Source organism: Rhagoletis zephyria, unplaced genomic scaffold (genome assembly GCF_001687245.7).
Source record: "Rhagoletis zephyria isolate East Lansing unplaced genomic scaffold, Rhagoletis_zephyria_1.1 Rzeph_scaffold_01802, whole genome shotgun sequence".
Lineage (NCBI taxonomy): Eukaryota > Metazoa > Arthropoda > Insecta > Diptera > Tephritidae > Rhagoletis > Rhagoletis zephyria.
The window spans coordinates 76,413-97,870 of NW_016158886.1; the positions used below are offsets into that span (position 1 = coordinate 76,413).

General features: G+C 38.7%; 3 protein-coding genes and 1 long non-coding RNA gene across 5 annotated transcripts in view; 1 reads left to right on the top strand and 3 right to left on the bottom strand.

The window, feature by feature from the left end:
• The window catches only part of mRpL14 (mitochondrial ribosomal protein L14), a 1,814-nt gene extending 1,347 nt beyond the window's left edge, over window positions 1-467 (bottom strand). Inside the window, exon 1 of the mRNA XM_017619198.1 lies at window positions 7-467. Within this exon, the coding sequence (XP_017474687.1) occupies window positions 7-365 (359 nt within the window). The 5' untranslated portion in view covers window positions 366-467. The remainder of the gene's footprint in view (window positions 1-6) is intronic.
• A 7,216-nt stretch (window positions 468-7,683) lies between these two features.
• LOC108365209 (zinc finger protein 43) lies at window positions 7,684-11,655 on the bottom strand. Its single transcript, XM_017619194.1, has 5 exons — window positions 10,404-11,655; window positions 10,237-10,332; window positions 9,932-10,182; window positions 9,045-9,885; window positions 7,684-8,983 (listed from the first exon to the last, which is right to left on the bottom strand). Exons 1-5 carry the CDS (start codon window positions 11,042-11,044, stop codon window positions 8,521-8,523), a joined length of 2,292 nt encoding a protein of 763 aa, XP_017474683.1. The 5' UTR covers window positions 11,045-11,655; the 3' UTR covers window positions 7,684-8,520.
• Window positions 11,656-14,154: 2,499 nt separating this feature from the next.
• The window catches only part of LOC108365212 (uncharacterized), a 15,110-nt gene continuing 7,806 nt past the window's right edge, over window positions 14,155-21,458 (bottom strand). The window contains exon 2 of the long non-coding RNA XR_001847892.1: window positions 14,155-14,550. This is a non-coding gene — a long non-coding RNA (uncharacterized LOC108365212). The remainder of the gene's footprint in view (window positions 14,551-21,458) is intronic.
• Window positions 16,084-18,506, top strand: LOC108365211 (protein regulator of cytokinesis 1-like). Of its 2 annotated transcripts, none has more exons than XM_017619197.1 (2): window positions 16,084-16,284; window positions 16,334-18,506. In XM_017619197.1, exon 2 carries the CDS (start codon window positions 16,365-16,367, stop codon window positions 18,435-18,437), a length of 2,073 nt encoding a protein of 690 aa, XP_017474686.1. In that variant the 5' UTR covers window positions 16,084-16,284; window positions 16,334-16,364; the 3' UTR covers window positions 18,438-18,506. The 2 variants fall into 2 exon arrangements, with proteins under 2 accessions (XP_017474686.1, XP_017474685.1); XM_017619196.1 differs by having other exon boundaries at window positions 16,340-18,506.

The window sequence follows — 21,458 nt, forward strand, 5'->3', positions numbered from 1 at the left end:
TCAAACTTTGGAATTTTAGGCTTCTGATTCTGTTTCAATCCAACTAGAATTCCTTTCTTCATTTGCCCTTTGATAGCAACAAGCACCTTATCTCCAATATAGCCCACAGAACGTTTGTTGTAAACATGAATGCAGCGTGGTGGTTTGCCCTCTGCCATGGCACGTTTACCTATTTCACTGTTGTCTACAACACGTAATCGTGCTAATTTACGTATTTCACTACAGCATGGCGTAAGGTGGAACTGTTGTCGTTGCTCCAAATTATTTTGCACTAAATTATTGCATGTTGGTGGATTTGTTTTCAAACGTGCAAATATACGCGCAGCTTCACCTGATCTTAAATTCATGGACAGTAATTTTGACATCGTTATTTGAACAGTCGATATATGTATTTTTATTAAAAAGTATTACAGACAAACTACGAGTAAATCAGCTGTTTAATGTTGCTAAACTATCGATAGCTTAATTCTCGATAGCACCTTTGTTTCTTTACTTTTCTACCAGAAAAGGTGATGCTACATAAAACTTTTGCTTCGCTTTACGTGACGGATTCGCGTTGGCAGATAAGATGAATTGTATGAAAATGCACGAAGCATGCCACATAGATCGTTGAAGCTGCAGCGCGAAGCGAAAAGGTGACCAACTACCATCTTTTTGCGCGCTTTGACAATCGGCCGGTTTAATATTTATATTGTTTCGAGATTTTACGTAGAAATATAAAACCTAATTACATTGCTGATATTTTTAAAGCAAAATATATAAAATCCTCAGTAATTTTGACGAGTAAAAAAGCAGTAAAAAATTGTTTTCTTGGCGTTCATTGTGGCATGCCTTTTGCGCCTGGCGCCTTACTGGCAAAGTTATAAAAGTCGCAACAAAGTTTTATCTGGCATCAGCTATAATTATCAGGAAGAGGAAGAACGGGAAATTGAGAGAATTAAGCTGGAACTCGTATGTTCTGCAATCCGATTCGAATCGGAATCGGGTTTGTTTCTGACTGCCGTCCCTAAATTGGCGCGTCAAGCACCAAACTGTCAAAAATCCTCATGCGCGTACAATTTGTATGGAGCATCCCACAATAACGCGGTGCTAGCGCCGAGCAAATGGAATTTTCATTTTTGACAGAGCGTTACGTATTGAAGTTGGATGCAGAAGATGGAAAGCAAGAGAAAGGACAAAAAGTTAAAGAGCAAACGATAACAAAAACGAGAGGAAATGAGAAAACGTCAAAATTACGCCGCGTTGATTTAGGGATAACGCGCGCTGACCCTCGTTGACAATGGAAAACGCAACGCTTAGCGCTCCAATTTAGGGACGCCAGTGAGTGTTGGTGTTCTGCACTCTGGCAATCGGAAATTATTTCCGATTCCGGCACGATTACGATAACTGGGGCGACGAATTTTGAACAAGGACGTCGATAGAGGTTTTAAAAGCAATTATAACGGCATAACGGCAGTTATCAAGGGTCAAAAGTCAAACTCAAAATTTTTTTAAATCCAAATATCTCGAAAACGAAAGTTCCGATTTCAAAATTTTTTATGTCAATCAGGGCCAGTTTTTCAGTGGACGCCCGCGGTTTAAACTCAGTTCAAACGCCCCATCTGGCTGGTTTAAACTAAGCTGTTCAATTTAAACACAGTTTACTTAAACTGAGTTTAAACTGGCACTGAAAAACGGGCCCTCAATAGGAAATATGAATCCTTTAATACAGAGTATACAGTAATCCTGATAGACAAAACAAAAAATGTACATATGCTTATTTGAAAATTTGTTTGAATGTATTGGTAGATATTTTTTCACAGTTGTCATTTTCGTTAACCCAAATGAAATCCAATTTCAATATTGGCCCTTATTATGAGTTGCATTCGATGTTCGATCTTCGCTGGTTATCGAAGATCGAAAGTGAAACTCGTATTATGAGCTATGCAACCGTGTCGAAATTTTCGTTGAGTATCGAATTTTCTGTCGAACACAATTTTGCTTTCGATGGTGTAGCGAAATGTTAGAAAATTGTGAAAAATGTATGATTTTGCATTTGTTTTCTTACTTTTTGGCGGCTAGACACTAATTTTAAACAATTTTTGTTAATTTTATGCAGTTCTAACGTCGTGAGTACTCATGAACCAAAAATACAAGATCACGTAAGAACGCGACGTTGTATTTGTAACTGGTTTTGAGAAAAAAGTTTGCGAAAGCGGGTTCGTCAGCTGAGCGTTTGTTTACATCACAAGCACCACTATTTTACACTTTTATTTAAGTAAAGAAAAGTTAATTCAACATGACAACACATTTTTAAGCATTTTATTGCATCATTTTACCTAAATTGTGCGCTTACAGTGGCTGACAATAATTTTGGCTAATTTAGGTTTTCGTTGTTTTCTTTGCTTTGTTTACTTTTCGCTCGTTTTCCAGTGAAACAAGATGGCGTAGAACCCGCTAAAAAAAAAATCTACTTTTTTCACTCTCTTGTTCTTACGTGATCTTGTGTCTTTCGTTCATGGTGAGTACTAAACACCAGGGTTCGTATTTGCATACACATGCTCTGCTCACACACACGCCAGAAACACATTCAACTTGCACTCACTGCTCATACACATGTGTGCATAAGTGGTAAACAAACTCTGCTCACAGAAAAGTGTGTGTGCTGTTTGTTATTAAGCGCATGCACATGTGTGTGTGCCGATTTTTGTACAAATTTCTGCCCATGCACATGCACATAATATATTTTTAAAAGAATTTTTTTATAAAACGTTATTTTTGGAAAGACAATTCAATAAAAAGTGATATGTTGTTTTTTTTATATGACAGAAAACATTCACTGATAAACAAAAGTATTGGCACACTGAATTTTTCGCAATATATGCAAAGTTTTTTATTCTAATTTATTTTCAATAATTTTTTATAAAAATATAGTTAATTTTACACCAGAAAACGTAATAATAAAATCTCTAAACTTTGTGTAAAACTCGGGAAAATTCAAAATACAAAAAATAATTGTCGAATTACTTTGTATGGAAGAACTTGCGTGAAAAAAAATTACCAAAAATCAATGCGATTTTCTAGCGACTTCAAACTTGCTTTTTGTTATATTATTTGTATGGGCTATAAAACTGCATACTTAGAATTTTTTTTTTAATCTGAATAAAAAGTTGCAATTTAGTGTGCAAATTTAGTGAATTTTCCTGAGGTTTGCACAAAGTTTAGATATTTTATTATTATGTTTTCTGGTGTAGAATGAACAATATTTTTATAAAAAATTATCGAAAATAAATTAGAATAAAAAACTTTGCATATATTGCGAAAAATTCACTGTGCCAATATTTCTGTTCGGCACTGTATGTTTTAAACAATTAATTTAAGATTTGAGTTAAGGCGCGTTCACCGTTCGTGTCCAGACAACTTTTTATTTGCTCTCAAAACATTTTTGCGGGGAGGGTGCTGAAGTACGGCTGTAGCAAACAGCTGATGATATTGTTGCCTACATACGATTTTGGGGGCAAATAACACATGCAATTCGCTGCAAACGCATATAAATGAGAACGCGGCAACCCGAATCCTCAAGTCGTTCGAACAGAAAATCAAAATCGATTTGATTCGAACAAAGAGTGTTCAGCACATTTTTGTCGCGCTCTCAGTCAGACAAGGTGGCAAAAGAACGCGTAAAATTACTAACAACTAGTAATTTTTAGCAAAAAAAAAACCGACTTCAACTCCCATATAAAAATATATATATATATATATATATCTCATGATCCACTGATCGGATCTCAACCAGATTAGTATGGGACCACCTCTGAGACACTACCTTTCCGATGCAAAAGAAATCGGTTGACGTGGTCCAAAGTTATGCGGTAACATACATAAAAAAAAAAAAAATAAAAATATTCCGACGAACTGATAACCTCCTCCTTTTTTGGAAGTCGGTTAATAAGGTACACACATGTGCACGTGCTTTTTACCAAACGGCACACACATGTGATGTGAGCAAGCTTTTAATTTTTCATATGCACAGCACACGTGTGTGAGCGTAAAATATTAGGATGTGCTGCGCATGTGTGTGCAAATACGAACCCTGCTAAACACACGCTCGGAAAGCTGGGTTTACTTGTGAAAGAAAATCTGAATACTCAGCTGGCACGATCTCTGAGAACAAAATCATAGAGCTGTTTATAGTTTTAATATATTTTAAATTGGTTTGGATCACACAATTTCTGAAGTATATTGTACTTGCAGACCCGGCGAACTTCGTCTCGCCCAAAATTCGATTTTTAATTTAAACATTTTGGTCCAACAGTTTCTCCAACAATCCACATTTACGATTTGTACTGCACATTCATCAGCTAACAATATGGTTTGGTGGTCGTTTGCCGCCTTAAATAACCGAACGAAAGTGTTATGTCCATGAGAAGTTCCCTGGTGGCAACAATGAGCCGGATCTATAGTGAATGAGCCCTAGAAACTTTATCTTATAGTTAGTGGCAATTTCAAAATGAATGCGTATCCTTGTTCAACAGAAAGATTTTTTTCTGTCAGGTTCTATATTAAGGGCCGGTTACTCAATATCTGGTTAACACTAACCTTCGGCTAAACATAGTTATCGACGTCCGTTTATATGCATGGAGACGAAAACGTCGATAACGATGTTTAACCGCAGATTAGTGTTAACCAGACATTGAGCAACCGGCCCTAAATTCATTCAAAAAATAAACTTTCATTAAATTGCTTTCATGAAACTGGCTTTTAGGGTATTTCGACAGGTGGTGAATTGAGATCTACCACTGCACAACTCAACCCTGGTTTCTTCGAATGAGGCTTTAACGCATAATAATATTGGCAAATCACATCCGTTGGGCCAATCGTAACACATGAGTTCGATATACTCAATGGTGCAACAGGTCGGCCCTAAGGGCCGGTTACTCAATGTCTGGTTACAACTAATCTGCGTTCGTTTGACATCCCATGAATACTAAAGTATAAATTAATGGACCACTTCTGTAAGTATCTGGAGGTTTTTTTATCAATATTTCCATATTTCGTTAGATTACTTTATGTTAAAGGACTCTCTAACTAATATTTAAGTTTGAATTGAATAAATAGGATTTATCGTTTAATAAAATAAACAGGTAAATAAGAGTAACACGACATTTATTCATTTTTAAATACGGCCAAAACTTTATATCAGCGTAAAATTGTGCAAAACCAAAATTATGCATTTGACTTGCAAATAATGAACTTTCTAAGAAAAAATTTGCATCTCATACTAAGCCTTCTTAGAACTACTCTTAAAATGTCTCAAGTTGAGTTGTTGTAGTTGAGACTCTCAACTACACAATAATAAAGTTTTTCCCATAAATATTCGGTTACAATACAATAAAGTTTTATTCACTGGGTTTGAGAAAGTTCTTCCAAAATTTTTATTGGATTACTTATTAGCATTAGGCTACAATTTTTCCAGCACCACAATGAACTTTTGTTCTCTCTGTTTTTGTGTGATGGATAATTTTTTGTCGTTATCGAACGCCAACTTGTAAAAATTAGGAAAAACTATTACACATTTTTGTGTTCTCGAACGCAACTGTTAATAGATAGTAAATCACATATTGAGGACACCACATTGAGTGGAAGATCGACCTATCTCGGCAGCCAGTTCGAAAACGCCCTATCTCATAAAAATTTTCAACAACGCCCTATCTCAGAAAAATTTTCAAGAACGCCCTACTTCAGAATTCGGTTCAAAAACGCCCGNAGCCGGATCTATAGTGAATGAGCCCTAGAAACTTTATCTTATAGTTAGTGGCAATTTCAAAATGAATGCGTATCCTTGTTCAACAGAAAGATTTTTTTCTGTCAGGTTCTATATTAAGGGCCGGTTACTCAATATCTGGTTAACACTAACCTTCGGCTAAACATAGTTATCGACGTCCGTTTATATGCATGGAGACGAAAACGTCGATAACGATGTTTAACCGCAGATTAGTGTTAACCAGACATTGAGCAACCGGCCCTAAATTCATTCAAAAAATAAACTTTCATTAAATTGCTTTCATGAAACTGGCTTTTAGGGTATTTCGACAGGTGGTGAATTGAGATCTACCACTGCACAACTCAACCCTGGTTTCTTCGAATGAGGCTTTAACGCATAATAATATTGGCAAATCACATCCGTTGGGCCAATCGTAACACATGAGTTCGATATACTCAATGGTGCAACAGGTCGGCCCTAAGGGCCGGTTACTCAATGTCTGGTTACAACTAATCTGCGTTCGTTTGACATCCCATGAATACTAAAGTATAAATTAATGGACCACTTCTGTAAGTATCTGGAGGTTTTTTTATCAATATTTCCATATTTCGTTAGATTACTTTATGTTAAAGGACTCTCTAACTAATATTTAAGTTTGAATTGAATAAATAGGATTTATCGTTTAATAAAATAAACAGGTAAATAAGAGTAACACGACATTTATTCATTTTTAAATACGGCCAAAACTTTATATCAGCGTAAAATTGTGCAAAACCAAAATTATGCATTTGACTTGCAAATAATGAACTTTCTAAGAAAAAATTTGCATCTCATACTAAGCCTTCTTAGAACTACTCTTAAAATGTCTCAAGTTGAGTTGTTGTAGTTGAGACTCTCAACTACACAATAATAAAGTTTTTCCCATAAATATTCGGTTACAATACAATAAAGTTTTATTCACTGGGTTTGAGAAAGTTCTTCCAAAATTTTTATTGGATTACTTATTAGCATTAGGCTACAATTTTTCCAGCACCACAATGAACTTTTGTTCTCTCTGTTTTTGTGTGATGGATAATTTTTTGTCGTTATCGAACGCCAACTTGTAAAAATTAGGAAAAACTATTACACATTTTTGTGTTCTCGAACGCAACTGTTAATAGATAGTAAATCACATATTGAGGACACCACATTGAGTGGAAGATCGACCTATCTCGGCAGCCAGTTCGAAAACGCCCTATCTCATAAAAATTTTCAACAACGCCCTATCTCAGAAAAATTTTCAAGAACGCCCTACTTCAGAATTCGGTTCAAAAACGCCCGATCTCAAACGAAAATACATTGAAAATAAGCTGAGATAGGGCGTTCTTCAACCAAATTTTGAGATAGGGCGTTTTTCAATCAAATTCTGAAGTAGGGCGTTCTTGAAAAAGTTTTCTGAGATAGGACGTTTTCGAACTGGCTGCCGAGATAGGTCGATCTTCCACTCAGCCTTCGATTTACTGTACTTATTCAATTAAAATTAAGTAAAAGGTCTGACATTTTTAAGGTTCAGTTAATCTAGACTTAATTTAAAAATGGTTTCACTTCTGGCTAAGTTCAGGTGTTGAGTAACCAAAAGGGCCGAAGAAAATAGCCAAGAAAAAAAAAACAATTTTAAGCGCTTAGATAAGCCCTAAAACATTAGTAAATATGCTTGCAAATATGTTCGAAAAATAACAACAAAATTTTAAGTACAGTTTAATGTTTTGTTAACCGGCTTTACAAAAAGGAGAAAGGTTATCAATTAGTCGGATTTTTTTTATGTATGTTACCGCATAACTTTGGACCACGTTAACCGATTTCTATAATTATTTTTTAAAGGAAAGGTGTTACCTTACAGGTAGCCCAATTTTAATTTGGTTTAAATCCCATCGTCAGATCATAAAGAAATTAACGCTAATCTTAAACTTCTTTATGAGAATTGAAGTCGGTTTTATTTTTTGCTTAAAAATTACTTTTTTTATTCAGTTTATTTAGAGAGTTGAAACATTACAAAAGACAACCAAGTGTCGCTGATATTTTCAAGTAATAGAGATCTGCGCTGGTCGTTTAAATTTTTTTAAATATTCGTTATTCTCCATTTGAGATAAATTATTTTTAATCTCTCCAATAATCTAATGCTACTACCTGTTTGATATGAGCCAATTTTTCTTAAGCAGAACAAAGTTCTTAAGAATTTTGCTACGCTTTCTACCATGGTTTAGTAAAGTTTGTTTGTGAAGAGCACAACGCACCCTTGTTTTCAATAGAAATATGTATGTATATGCTCGTTCCATTATTTCATAAGGAAAAGGTTAGGCAGCAAGCTGTGAAATATCAGATGTCAAAACTCCTCGGACGCTACTATACCCACACAATAGCAATTTTTTTCTTGACCGTTTCCTTAAAATGTCCGTACTTAGCTTTATACATAGAAATAAGCAAAATAAGCATGGTCCTTAAAATTAAGCTTGGAAACCTTGAATAAGCAAACAAGCAATTCCAAGCAAAAGCTTAAACTTTCTTACGTAAGTTAAGTCTAGACTAACCGAACATTTAGAAAAGGAAATTGCCTAAGCTTTATTCATATGGATTAATAACTTAATTTCTGCATACCAGATACTGAATTGATCATTGAATTATACAAAATAAGCTTACCTTCAACTCACTATGAATACCATATAAAAACTATTTATGTATGCAAATACAATGCCCCAAAGCAATATGACAGCTGTCGGTAAATAGGCTAATTCTTGGTTTTACACAGAAGAAGGTGGCTGTGGCATTAGTATAGCACTAGAAATTTGAGCTTGTAACAATTGTTGATGCTGCTGTAACAACTGTGCATGTTCACCAATAGAATGCGACAAATTGCTGCTTGCAAGTGGCTGCCCCGCTGTCACTGTTGTTTCAAGAGGAGCAAATCTTTGCAAGCGTCCGGTTGAAGGCTCCATATGTATGCCATGCACCGCCTGTGCATGTTGTCGCAGTGCGTACATTTGCAGAAAACCAGCATCACATTCAGGACACTTGAAACGTTCACCAGTGTGTCGGCGTATATGAGCTTTCAAATCATTGCTCTGAGCAAATCCACGGCCACATTCTTCGCACTTAAAAGGTCGTTCACCTGTATGTGTGCGCATATGAATGGTGAGATTGTAGGCGCGATGGAAACCCTTACCACATAGAGTGCACAAGTTAGGTTTCGTGCCCGTATGATATCTAAAATGTAACAATATTGTTCTCTATCGTAATTTAAGCTGTATAACAAATAACAGGATACCTTTCATGTATTTTTACATCAGTTGCACGCGGAAAACCTTTTCCACAATACTGACATTTGTACGGCTTTTCGCCATTGTGTCGCCGCATATGTACACGCAAATAATCGTTACGGACGAAACTTTCTCCGCACACCGAACAGAGAAAATTCCGTCGGTCACTATGATGACCTTTCTCGTGTTCACGCAATGCCTTACGTTCTTTAAATGTCTCTTCGCAAAATTTACAAGCAAAAACGCGATCGGTATGCATTAAGATATGCTTACGAAGATAAGTTCGGCTTGTAAACTTTTTGCCACAATACTCGCAGTCATGCACCTTATGAGCTTGAGGATCGCTACCATGTCGTGTTTCAATATGCTTCGTCAATTCGGCTGAACGAGCAAACGCACTATTGCAATGATCACACTTGAACTCTTTTGCTTGATGCAGGTTCATAACGTGCTTTTTAAGGTGGTCACTTCGTGCAAAACGTTTCGGACAGTAGGTGCACGCATGTGCCTTTTCATCAACGTGTGTTAGCATGTGACGCCGCAGATGGCAGTGACGCGAAAAGGTTCGTTGGCATTTCGAACAACGGTTTTCTGAATTAGCTGTTTCATCAATTGCAAGGAACTCGTCAACAACTTCGGTTATACGCCGGCGCTCGGTATAGTCGTTGTTCTCTTCATTTGAGCTTGAGTTTCTCTTCGGTGTAGATAAATTTTCCACACCCAAGGGTATGAACAAACTTTTTTCTTGTTTGATTGCACTTTTATTAACCGGCGAATTACTTCTTTCCCAATCGGGTGATATCATTGCCATGTCGAAGCCATTCGTAGAATCATCCAATTCACATTTAACTAAATACTCATTAGTATAAATAGAATATAAAAATTAATATAATACCTTTTATATCGGGTTCATGCTCTAATTTTAATTGAGGTAAGATATCATCAGGTAATTCCATACCGTCGTTGGCTTCCTCATCACTCGAAATTGGGTTAGTAATCATATTTACATCACTTTCAATCTCGCCATGCACATGCTGCCCACATTCAAGAAAATGGGAAGAAACCAGAAAGTCTTCGTTTTCGGCGGCACCAGTGTTTTTTTCTAATTGAAAGTTACTTTCCACCAACTGTTTTTCTTTTTCCAAACTTAATAAAAAAATGTTTTTAATGTATTACAAATTGACAACGCGTTTTACTTACATCTTCACCTCCACATCTTTTGGTTTAGCTGGTTGATGTGCCTTAGTTTTATGACTAGATAGTTCGATTTCTGGCTCCTTGAGAGAGACTCTAATACTAAAAAGGTACGTATTCAAAGATAGAAATAAGTTAAAACCATTGATTTTTTTTTTTTTTTTTTTTATCACCTCACGGCCTCAGGTTGGCGATGTACGTTACGCAAATGACGATTTAAGTGCTCTCTACGTGAAAAGCGTCTCCGGCATATTGAACACTGTATATCCAATGCAATACCAACACTTGGGTGTTTGTGTACCAGATGGCTTCGCAACTGTCTGATGCGTTCAAAGCGTATTCCACAAATTCGACATTGCAAATTGCTATTGTGATGAAACTGCTTACGGTGTTGGCGAAGTTCCAACAAGTCGAAAAACTTCATTTCACACATTTCACAAGGATGTAAGCTGAGTCTATCAGTTTGTGTACCATAATCCCTAAGTCGAGAGGATGATATCCCCTGTTTTGTATTGCACTTAATATTTTCTGCCACCTGATCCAGTAATGAAACATACGCCTTTTCCACACGCTGTTTAAAATCGTAGGCAGCACGGGCTTTATCCAGACAACAGGAGCAAATATGATGCGGAAGTTTTAGATCGCCTGCTATTATGGGGTACCGGATACATTCCGATAAAATATGCGCTATAGTGACGCCACTACTATAAGTTTCTTTAAAAATTGAGAACAATTCAACATTTTCTTGCAAACAAACTCGACATATTCGGTCGCCGTTAGGCACAGTGCCTCCTAATGGGGTGCTAGTTTCCATATCTTGGACACTTTTTTGATCACGCTAATCGAATAATATAATTTCGTTTTCCTCAGTTACTTTCTATCATGATATTTTTAGTATCATGCTTTATATAGGTAATTAAATTAGTATTTTAAGAGCACAAAGTTATTCTTGTTAGTTGTTAACCAATAATTAACTTTTGGGTGAATTTTACCATAGACCGCAAATTAGAAATGTAGCCAAAATATCGATGCATCGAGAATATCGATGTTCTCCTTCGAAGCATCGAGCATTTTCCACTAGGTGTATCGATACATCGATGTTTTTTTAATATATGGTACATTGAACCCATAAACCAAATATATAAGATCACGCGAAACGAAGAGTATAATTTAACACAACGACATGATTTATAGAATGAATTTGCGTTCAAAAATTTGCGGTTTTGTTGTTGTTGTTGTATGGGCTACAACAACCCCGCCCAGATCGGCTGATAACTCAGTCGTTGTCGTCGAGTTCCACTAACGACAGCCCCAAGAAGCGTGCAGCCCCTATGGGGTCGGTCCATAGGGACGATGCTTTTAGGGTTGTGGAGTTTTCCGGGCATGCGAAGAGATGTTTCGAGTCGTGAGGGGTCTCTCCGCATGCCGGACATTCGTTCGGCACATCCGCATTTAACCCTCTCAGGTAGGAATTTAACCTGCTGCAGTAGCCAGAGCGAAGTTGGGCTATTGTTCTGGTCTCCCGAGGCAGATGGAGCTCCGTCGCGTCGATGTCCGGTGTTTGTGTGCCTAGAACGGCATTCAGAGGTCTAGAGTCTACATAACTTGAGACTGCGTCCCTGTGAATGCCGTTCAGGGCCTGTCTGTGAGCTGACGGGTCCAGAGGCTGCTTAATGAACCTCTGGACTTCGTCCGTCAGTTCATATAGATTCCTCCTGACGTGCCTCGGCGAGGGCTCCTCTGCAAGCAGCTGTATATTTGGGTGGCCACATCTGTGGCTCCCAACAAGAAACTGCTTGCAGAGCATCGTGTTGTGCTCCCTAATTGGGAGCATTTTCGCCTCATGTGGAGGTGGTGTTCTGGTGACATCAGGAGGCATCCGGTCGCTGTCCTAAGTGCTGTATTTTGACCCGTCTGTAGCTTCGTCCACTGCGTCCTACTAGTCCCCGGCGACCACACTGGTGCTGCGTAGTTTAAAACCGGCCGGCCTATTGCCTTGTATGTTGCCAGCAACGTTTCTTTGTATTTGCCCCAAGTACTGCCGGCAAGCGACTTGAGCACCTTCTTGCGGCTCTGTACTTTATTGACAATAGCGGTTGCGTGCGCAGAGAAGGAGAGCAGGCTCTCGAATGTTACTCCGAGTATTTTAGGATTATTCACCGTCGGAATTGGTGTGTCATCCACGTGAGTTCTTAGCGGTAGCCTAACCTCCTTCGTTCAGGTTGTGCACAGGGTCGCAGAGGATTTCGTAGGGGAGAGGGTTAGGCTCCTTGCAGTGAAGAAGCAAGAAAGATCGGAGAGATACCCGTTTACTTTCCCAGTCGCCGGGATCGAGCAATGGTCGGCGTAGGAGACGATCGAGACTCCCTCTGGTGGTTGAGGGAGCTCTGAAATGTAAAAGTTAAACAGTAGCGGGGAAAAGACACCACCCTGTGAAACCCCCTGTTTTATTTTTTTAAGTTTGCTCAATTTGTCTCTAAACATTAACGACGAGTGTCGACCACTCCGATAATTCGCCGACCACCGTTTCAGCCTCTGTGGGAGAGAGGAAGCCTCTACATCTACTAGCAGCGTGGAATGGCTGACAGTGTCAAAAGCCTTTGACAGGTCCAACGCTACTAGAGTAGTTCCCTCACAGGGACAGTTGCGGTTAAGGCCACGTGTTATCTGAGTGTTTATGGCGTTAAGTGCTGTTGTTGTACTGTGCAATTTGTCTCTAAACATTAACGACGAGTGTCGACCACTCCGATAATTCGCTGACCACCGTTTGAGCCTCTGTGGGAGAGAGGAAGCCTCTACATCTACTAGCAGCGTGGAATGGCTGACAGTGTCAAAAGCCTTTGACAGGTCCAACGCTACTAGAATCGTTCTCTCACACGGACGTTTACGGTTAAGGCCACGAGTTATCTGAGTGTTTATGGCGTTAAGTGCTGTTGTTGTACTGTGCACTTTACGGAAACCATGCTGATGCTTCGCTGGGGTCAAGTGGTTTGAGAAATACGGGAGTAGTAAGGCCTCGAGTGTCTTCGCTACCGGGCAAAGGAGTGTTATCGGACGATAAGAATCTCCTATGTTGGCAGGTTTCCCCGGTTTGAGCAGTGGGACGACTCTCCCCACCTTCCAAATGTCTGGGGTGATGAGAGTGGCCATGGACAAGTTGAGGACCTCCGTTAGGTACGCTACACCCGCAGCACCCAAATTTTTCAGCATCAGCATGCATATTCCGTCGGGACCCATGGCTTTGGAGGCTTTCGCCTTCCCGATGGCCACCTGAACTTCACCGCAAGTGAAAGGGGGTACAGGTTGTTGGCAGTTTGTGCAGCCTTCTGGACACTCGACGTTTGGCTTTGTCCACCGGAGGATGCAATATGAACTGCAGGCTAAAATAGCTCGCGCAGCGCTCCGGGTCCGACGAAGCATGGTCGCCGAAAGAAATTTCGACTCTGTCGTCGTGCTTCGTCGGATTGGACAGTGACCTCACGGTTGACCAAAGCTTACTCACACCAGAGGTGAAGTTGTAGGTCTTCAGATGCTCCTGCCGGTACGAAGCGAGCTGCAGCAGCGGTGACAGCCCTGTGGCACTTACGTTCAACAAGGTGGACGTCGGTTGGTGTGGGGAGAGCAGCGAAGGTGTTTTCAGTGAATTCCGCCCGTGAATACAAATTTTGAATAAACTCCGGGCACAGCAATTTAATAAAACTCAAATTTTCGTCCTATTATTTAATATTTGTAATTGTCGATATGTGTTTCGACCTCAATCTGAGTTCATACACAGGAACTCTTCATTGTGCCCTGGGGTAATCAACAGCTCCTGAGGATGACCTCAGAGTGATGTCGATATATCGACAATCTAAAATATGTATAGAACAAATATTTGAGTTTTATTAAATTGCTGGGCCCCGAGCTTGTTAAACATTTTTCATAATTTAGAATTCAAAGGCCAATCATTTAAAACAAATCTAAGAAAATAATAATAAATAATTCAACACAAAAGAAAGTTACATTAAAATCCTTAAAATTGGAATTGAAAATAAAATGCTGGGAATAAAATTCCTCTTAAAATACCATTAATACCGTGAATTAAGTATAACATCAAGTAGTAATTTGAACATAAATGGTGATTTCTTAAAACAAAAGAACTAGAATTCAGTCAGTCATTCAATTGAAAGTAGAATATTGGATTAAATCGAATACTGAGTAATCCAAATTATATAGTTTTGTTTAGTGATGAGTTTTTAAAATAACGTTTTTTATGGATCCTGAATGCAGCGCGAAATTGTACTTCAGAATTTTCTGTACTAGGTAAACGAGAAATAGCCTCTGAAAATAAAACAGAAATGTTTGTTAAATAGATTTTTCGATAACTTTTTTTCTATTCATAGTTACCTATTATCGATGCATATATAGTAGTTTTGGGTATGTTTTGAGGGACTTTTTCCCGTGGGTTCCATCGACATTGTAATTGAACCAATTAGAACAGATCTGACCGGTTGAGAAGCAGCCATTTGTAATAGCAATTGAGAAAAAAGTATGTGACGTTCGTAATTTTGAAGTTTGCTATTTTTGTTTTGCTTCTTTCTTTATGTCTATTTTGTCGGTGATTTATTTCAGTGATTTTTAAGTTATTTTTTGTGCAAATGTAATTGAAATGAAATGAATGAAGTGTGCGGTGATTGGATGCAAAAAACACCTACAAAAATAATAAATTGGTTAGCACAAACATGTGCTACAAAATTGCTTGCATTTTTTCTTTATGCTTCGTCTTCATATTCTTTGTTTACTTTTCACAGAAAATAACATGGCGCCGAAATTACAAACGTCAGCCAGAAAATTACTTTTTTCTTTTGCTTCATCTTGTCAGATCTTGTGTAGTTGGATCATGGTTGCCTACTGTCTATACTGTGCTAGGAATGTCAGTGGCAAAAATACATCGATGTTTTTCTTTGATTCGATGCATCGAAATGTACATCGATATTTTTCGATGCATCGAAGGGCATAGATCGATGCATCGATTTGCATAGCATTTTCACATGTTTCACAACAAAATATGTCATTAGCAAAATTGTAGAACATTTTAAATAAATTACTGCAACTGAGCTAATTATGGTTCTAACGGAACATTTTGCAGCCATTTAAATTTCTTGACCAAAGTCACTTCTTTTTTTTTAACAATTGAAAAACTGGAATGACGTTCAATTGGGGTGTTCACAGTTCGTTCCAAATAGTGTCTCAAAATGTAGACGTCTACATTTTAAGACGTTTTCTAACCGTAAAATCTGTGGTGTTGTTGTTTCCCATACAAAATTGGAAAACGACGCCGTCTACATTTTGTCACACTCAAAGGTATGTTTTTTACGCGTCTACATTTTGCAACCTCGCAGCAGGGTTGCATTATGGCAATACTAATCACATTTTTTTTATTTATTGGGCACGTTTTCTGTATTTGCATTTAATTTGAGCGCAATTTCTGATGAAAAGAAACAAATCAAGGAAAAGAAATAACAAATATTACGAATTGGTAATTAAGTTAAATAATTACAATTTTTCAGAAACAAAATCGAAAGGCGACATATAAACAATGCACGCAAACAAGAAATGTCTGGCAACACCAGCAAAGTTTTGAGACGATTTTGCGACGACTGCTAGAAAGGGGTGCTCACAGTTTGATGCTAAAAATGTCTCAAAATGTAGACGTCTACATTTTCAGACACAATTTGGAACGAACTGTGAACACCCCAAATGTACCGTAGATGTCAGTTTTCAAAAAACATCGATACATCGATGCATCGATACATCGACTATTTATACATCGAAAGGAAAATTTTCGATGCATCGAAGCAAAACATCGATATTTTCGATGCATCGATGTTTTTCCGACATCTCTATACTGTGCATCAGTGTCACTTTAAAGAACTACATCTTACAGGACTAACCCATGAACCAAAAATACAGTCCAAAAACATAGTCGTTGGTTCATGGGACTAACCTGTCATTTTATTGGCAAGAAAGCTCGTGAAAACAGGGGCACCCTTTGGATATAATTTCATCGCGTGGGTATGTTGATATGTTAAATGGGAATGCATTTATATTAAGAACTGCAAAGTTTCAGAGCTAACGGGAAGAAAGCATATAAAATGGCTGACTTCGAAAATGAGAATTCCGAGCTGCAGAGGATAACAGCTGAAAATGTGGATGAGCTCGCCTCCATATGGACGGAAATGTTCGACGAAGAAATATGCTTGTATAACTTTAAGAAACTCAAGGAGCATGTTAAAACATTTTTCGCAGAATTGAAAGAAGAATCTATTCAAAGAAAACAGTTAATAGAGAATGAATTAGAAGAACTACGCAATGAAGCAGACACGTTGTGTCGTTTACTGAAACCAAAAGTACAATTGCCAAGAATGGAAGACAGAAATGTGCCTTTGTTGACTCTACAGTCGGATATGGATAAAAGTTTATCTGAATTGCGTGAACAATTGAGACGGCGCCGTGAAGAAATATGCGAACTGCTACTTGAACAGGAGGGTTTGTGTGAGGAGTTAGGTGAAGCACCGCGGCCTCTATTAGCAGATCCATTGCCTTCAGAAGAAGAAATAATGGAATTTCGCAGTCATTTAGATCAACTGAAGGTGGAACGTATGGAACGTTTGAACGAGATGTCACTGTTGCGTAGGGAAATAAAAAATTATTTAAACACTTTAGAGGCACAAGTTAACACAGATGCAGATGATAGACTTCTAAATCATAGACAAATTAAATTGAATGATGAAACTTTCACAGCGCTCAGACGAATGGCGGAGTTGTACGGCTCTCGTGTGCATGCATTGTCGGAGCGTATCGTTGGTATGCGCAAGAAATTAGAATCTCTTTGGGGCCGTTTAAAAACATCACCGAATACCCGAAATAAATTTAAAGGATGCGTGGAATTCAATCAACGCACATACAGTGTACTTAAAGAAGAACTAAACCGTTGTGAATCATTACAAAGCCAAAATATAAAAGAATGCCTTCAACAAATACGTACTGAAATTGTAGACTTGTGGGATAAAACTCTAAAATCCGAAACAGAACGAAATCGTTTTTCCAACTTTCACAGCAATTGTTACACAGAAGACCTATTGGTATTGCATGAAATCGAGTTAGAAGATCTAAAACGGTTCTATGAAAATAATCGTCAAATATTTGAATTGTTTGATAATCGAAAACTATTATGGGACCGAATGGAAGCCTTGGAGGCCAAGGCCTGCGATCCTGGACGCTACAACAATAGAGGAGGACAATTGTTGAAAGAGGAGAGAGAACGAAAAACTATTGCAACCAAATTACCGAAAATCGAGGAACAAATTAAAGAATTAGTAATGGCATATGAAGAACAGGAGCATCAAGAATTTCATGTGCATGGCGAAAATATTTTGGTGTTAATGGGGAAACAGTGGGAGAAAAAGCGGCAAGAAAAAGGCAAAATGAGTAGTGCACGTAAAAATGCTCAAACCCCTCATTCTGTAACTAATCGCACACCCATTTCAGGAAAGAACGGTTCGTTGATTTCTATGCGTAAAGCGCTGTCCCATATCAATTTGTCAACTGTTCCAAGATCTGCATCTGCGAGTTCTGCAAAAAAACGTGAACTAAACCAAAATAAAAATAATACACCATTGGCTAAAAGAAGCTTGATATTCCCAGTTAATAGTCCCAGCATTTCCACGAAACCAATGACTAATGTATGTAATACCGCTTCTGCCGTAGGATCGAAGTTACCGATGAAATCTTCCTTCAAACCTCCACTAAAGAAAACTCGCGTCATTGCAACCATGATTCGTCGTAGATCTGGACGTCAAAGTTCAGGTATAAAAAACCGTTTTTCTTTGTACAAGAGGGCTAAAAAGAAAGCAATCGTCGCACCAAAAATTCTCATCAATGATGAATCGGAGTGGAGCACAGATGAGAGTACTGATGAAGCCTATGAATCTTTTCAAAAAAGCATTGCTCCTGATTCACGTTCTTCCATAGTCCATACAACAGTTGCGCATAAAACCTCTACATCCAATTTTTCGACTCGCTCTAAACGCAATCCAAACGAAAATCGAGTTATACATCTACCTGATCCCCGCTCCGGCTTTAACCATCTACCTACTCTGTCTAAAATGTCGCCTGGCAGCAGCAGCCGAAAGCTTAAAACAAAGAATTTACCTATAATAATCTGAGAATAATAGGAGATCTTGACTTCTCCCAAGAGGCGTTATGAAGTAACTTAAATCCATAAAAAAAAAATATATAATACCGGCACACAAAAAAAATAGTGTGATGTGCATTTGACCAGACCTACCTATGGTTATGTATTTCGACCCCGCAGAATCCGAATTTGAAGTCAGTTTGGCCAATATACCTCCTAGATTACGAGAAAACCAAAAAAAAAAAAACCTTAAAAAATCTGCAATAAAAAACGGGTTTTTGCAGTTTTCTCGAATTCTAGGAGGTATATTGGACAAACTGACTTCAAATTCGGATTCTGCGGGTCGAAATACATAATCAACCGGACAGGTCAAATGCACATCACACTAATTTTTTTGTGTGCCGGAGTAATCCGAGTTATCTCGTTAATTTTAGTTTTTTTACAGTTCCTGTGTAGTTTTAGTTTTTGTTAACATGTGTTTATATTTTTCATTGATGGTTTTCATATCTATTTTTGCCGACAATATTGTATTTTATATGTATGTATATTAATATAAGACGTATAATTTTATTTCCGTNAAAAAAAAAAATATATAATACCGGCACACAAAAAAAATAGTGTGATGTGCATTTGACCAGACCTACCTATGGTTATGTATTTCGACCCCGCAGAATCCGAATTTGAAGTCAGTTTGGCCAATATACCTCCTAGATTACGAGAAAACTCAAAAAAAAAAAACCTTAAAAAATCTGCAATAAAAAACGGGTTTTTGCAGTTTTCTCGAATTCTAGGAGGTATATTGGACAAACTGACTTCAAATTCGGATTCTGCGGGTCGAAATACATAATCAACCGGACAGGTCAAATGCACATCACACTAATTTTTTTGTGCCGGAGTAATCCGAGTTATCTCGTTAATTTTAGTTTTTTTACAGTTCCTGTGTAGTTTTAGTTTTTGTTAACATGTGTGTATATTTTTCATTGATGGTTTTCATATCTATTTTTGCCGACAATATTGTATTTTATATGTATGTATATTAATATAAGACGTATAATTTTATTTCCGTTCTTTTTTTTATACCAGTATCAATTCGGAAGTATCGAGCCAAGACGAATTTATACAAGGTGGTGTTCACGGTTGCCATTTTGGTCCATTTCTTTTCGTTTGGTCCATGATAAAAAAAAACAAAATATCAAAATATTGTTACGAATTGTTCTAGTACTTACAAGTTTTCCATTCTATAACCCAAAATATTTGCGAAAGAGAACGAATTCGCGAGCGTAACAACACGAGAGAGCTGAAAATTCTTGAAACCAAAAATTTTACTAGCTGGAATTTGCAGGAGTTGTTGTTGTTGTAGCGGCTACAACAACCCCGCCCAGATCGGTTTTTATCTCAGTCGTTGTAGAGTTCCACTAACGGCAGCCTCTATGGGGTCGGTCCACAGGGACGACGCCGTTAGGGTTGTGGGGTTTTCCGGACNTATTTTTCATTGATGGTTTTCATATCTATTTTTGCCGACAATATTGTATTTTATATGTATGTATATTAATATAAGACGTATAATTTTATTTCCGTTCTTTTTTTTATACCAGTATCAATTCGGAAGTATCGAGCCAAGACGAATTTATACAAGGTGGTGTTCACGGTTGCCATTTTGGTCCATTTCTTTTCGTTTGGTCCATGATAAAAAAAAACAAAATATCAAAATATTGTTACTTGCAAGCTTTCCATTCTATAACCCAAAATATTTGCGAAAGAGAACGAATTCGCGAGCGTAACAACACAAGAGAGCTGCAAATTCTTGAAACCAAAAATTTTACTAGCTGGAATTTGCAGGAGTTGTTGTTGTTGTAGCGGCTACAACAACCCCGCCCAGATCGGTTTTTATCTCAGTCGTTGTAGAGTTCCACTAACGGCAGCCTCTATGGGGTCGGTCCACAGGGACGACGCCGTTAGGGTTGTGGGGTTTTCCGGACATGCGAAGAGATGTTTTGAGTCGTGAGGGGTCTCTCCGCATGACGGACATTCGTTCGGCACATCCGCATTTAGCCTAGTCAAGTAGGAGTTTAGCCTGCTGCTGTAGCCAGAGCGAAGTTGGGCTATTGTTGTTCTGGTCTCCCGAGGCAGATGGAGCTCCGTCGCGTCGATGTCCGGTGTTTGTGCGCCTAGAACGGCATTCACGGTTCTAGAGTCTACATAACTTGAGACTGCGTCACTGTGAATGCCGTTCAGGGCCTATCTGTAAGCTGACGGGTCCAGAGGCTGCTTAATGAACCTCTGGACTTCGTCCGCCAGTTCATATAGATGCCTCCTGACGTGCCTTGGCGAGGGCTCTGCAAGCAGCTGTCTGTTTGGGTGGCCACATCTGTGGCTCCCAACCAGGAACTGCTTGCAGAGCATCGTGTTGTGCTCCCTAATTGGGAGCATTTTCGCCTCATCGTGGAGATGGTGTTCTGGTGTCATCAGGAGGCATCCGGTCGCTGTCCTAAGTGCTGTGTTTTGTACTGTCTGTAACTTCATCCACTGCGTCCTTCTAGTCCCCGGCGACCACACTGGTGCTGCGTAGTTTAAAACCGGCCGGCCTATTGCCTTGTATGTTGCCAGCAACGTTTCTTTGTCTTTGCCCCAAGTACTGCCGGCTAGCGACTTGAGGACCTTGTTGCGGCTCTGTACTTTATTGACAATAGCGGTTGCGTGCGCAGAGGGGGAGCAGGCTGTCGAATGTTGCTCCGAGTATTTTGGGATTATTCACCGTCGGAATTGGTGTGTCATCGACGTGAATTCCCAGCGGTAGCCTGACCTCCTTCGTCCAGGTTGTGAACAGGGTCGCAGAGGATTTCGTAGGGGAGAGGCCTAGACACTTTGCAGTGAATAAGCGAGAAAGTTCGGAGAGATACCCGTTTACTTTCGAACACAGGTCATCAATTCCATTCCCAGTCGCCATGATCGAGCAATCGTCGGCGTAAGAGACAATCGAGGCTCCCTCTGGTGGTTGAGGGAGCTTTGAAATGTAAAAGTTAAACAGTAGCGGGGAAAGGACACCACCCTG

Bases quoted from the DNA above. Each gene is read 5' to 3' on its own strand.
- LOC108365209 (XM_017619194.1), bottom strand. From the start codon at position 11,044: ATGGAAACTAGCACCCCATTAGGAGGCACTGTGCCTAACGGCGACCGA. The intron at 10,183-10,236 runs GTAAGTAAAACG...TTTTTTATTAAG, and splicing joins AAAGATGTGGAGGTGAAGAT to TTTGGAAAAAGAAAAACAGT. The intron at 9,886-9,931 runs GTATTATATTAA...ATGAGTATTTAG, and splicing joins GCATGAACCCGATATAAAAG to TTAAATGTGAATTGGATGAT.
- LOC108365211 (XM_017619197.1), top strand. From the start codon at position 16,365: ATGGCTGACTTCGAAAATGAGAATTCCGAGCTGCAGAGGATAACAGCT.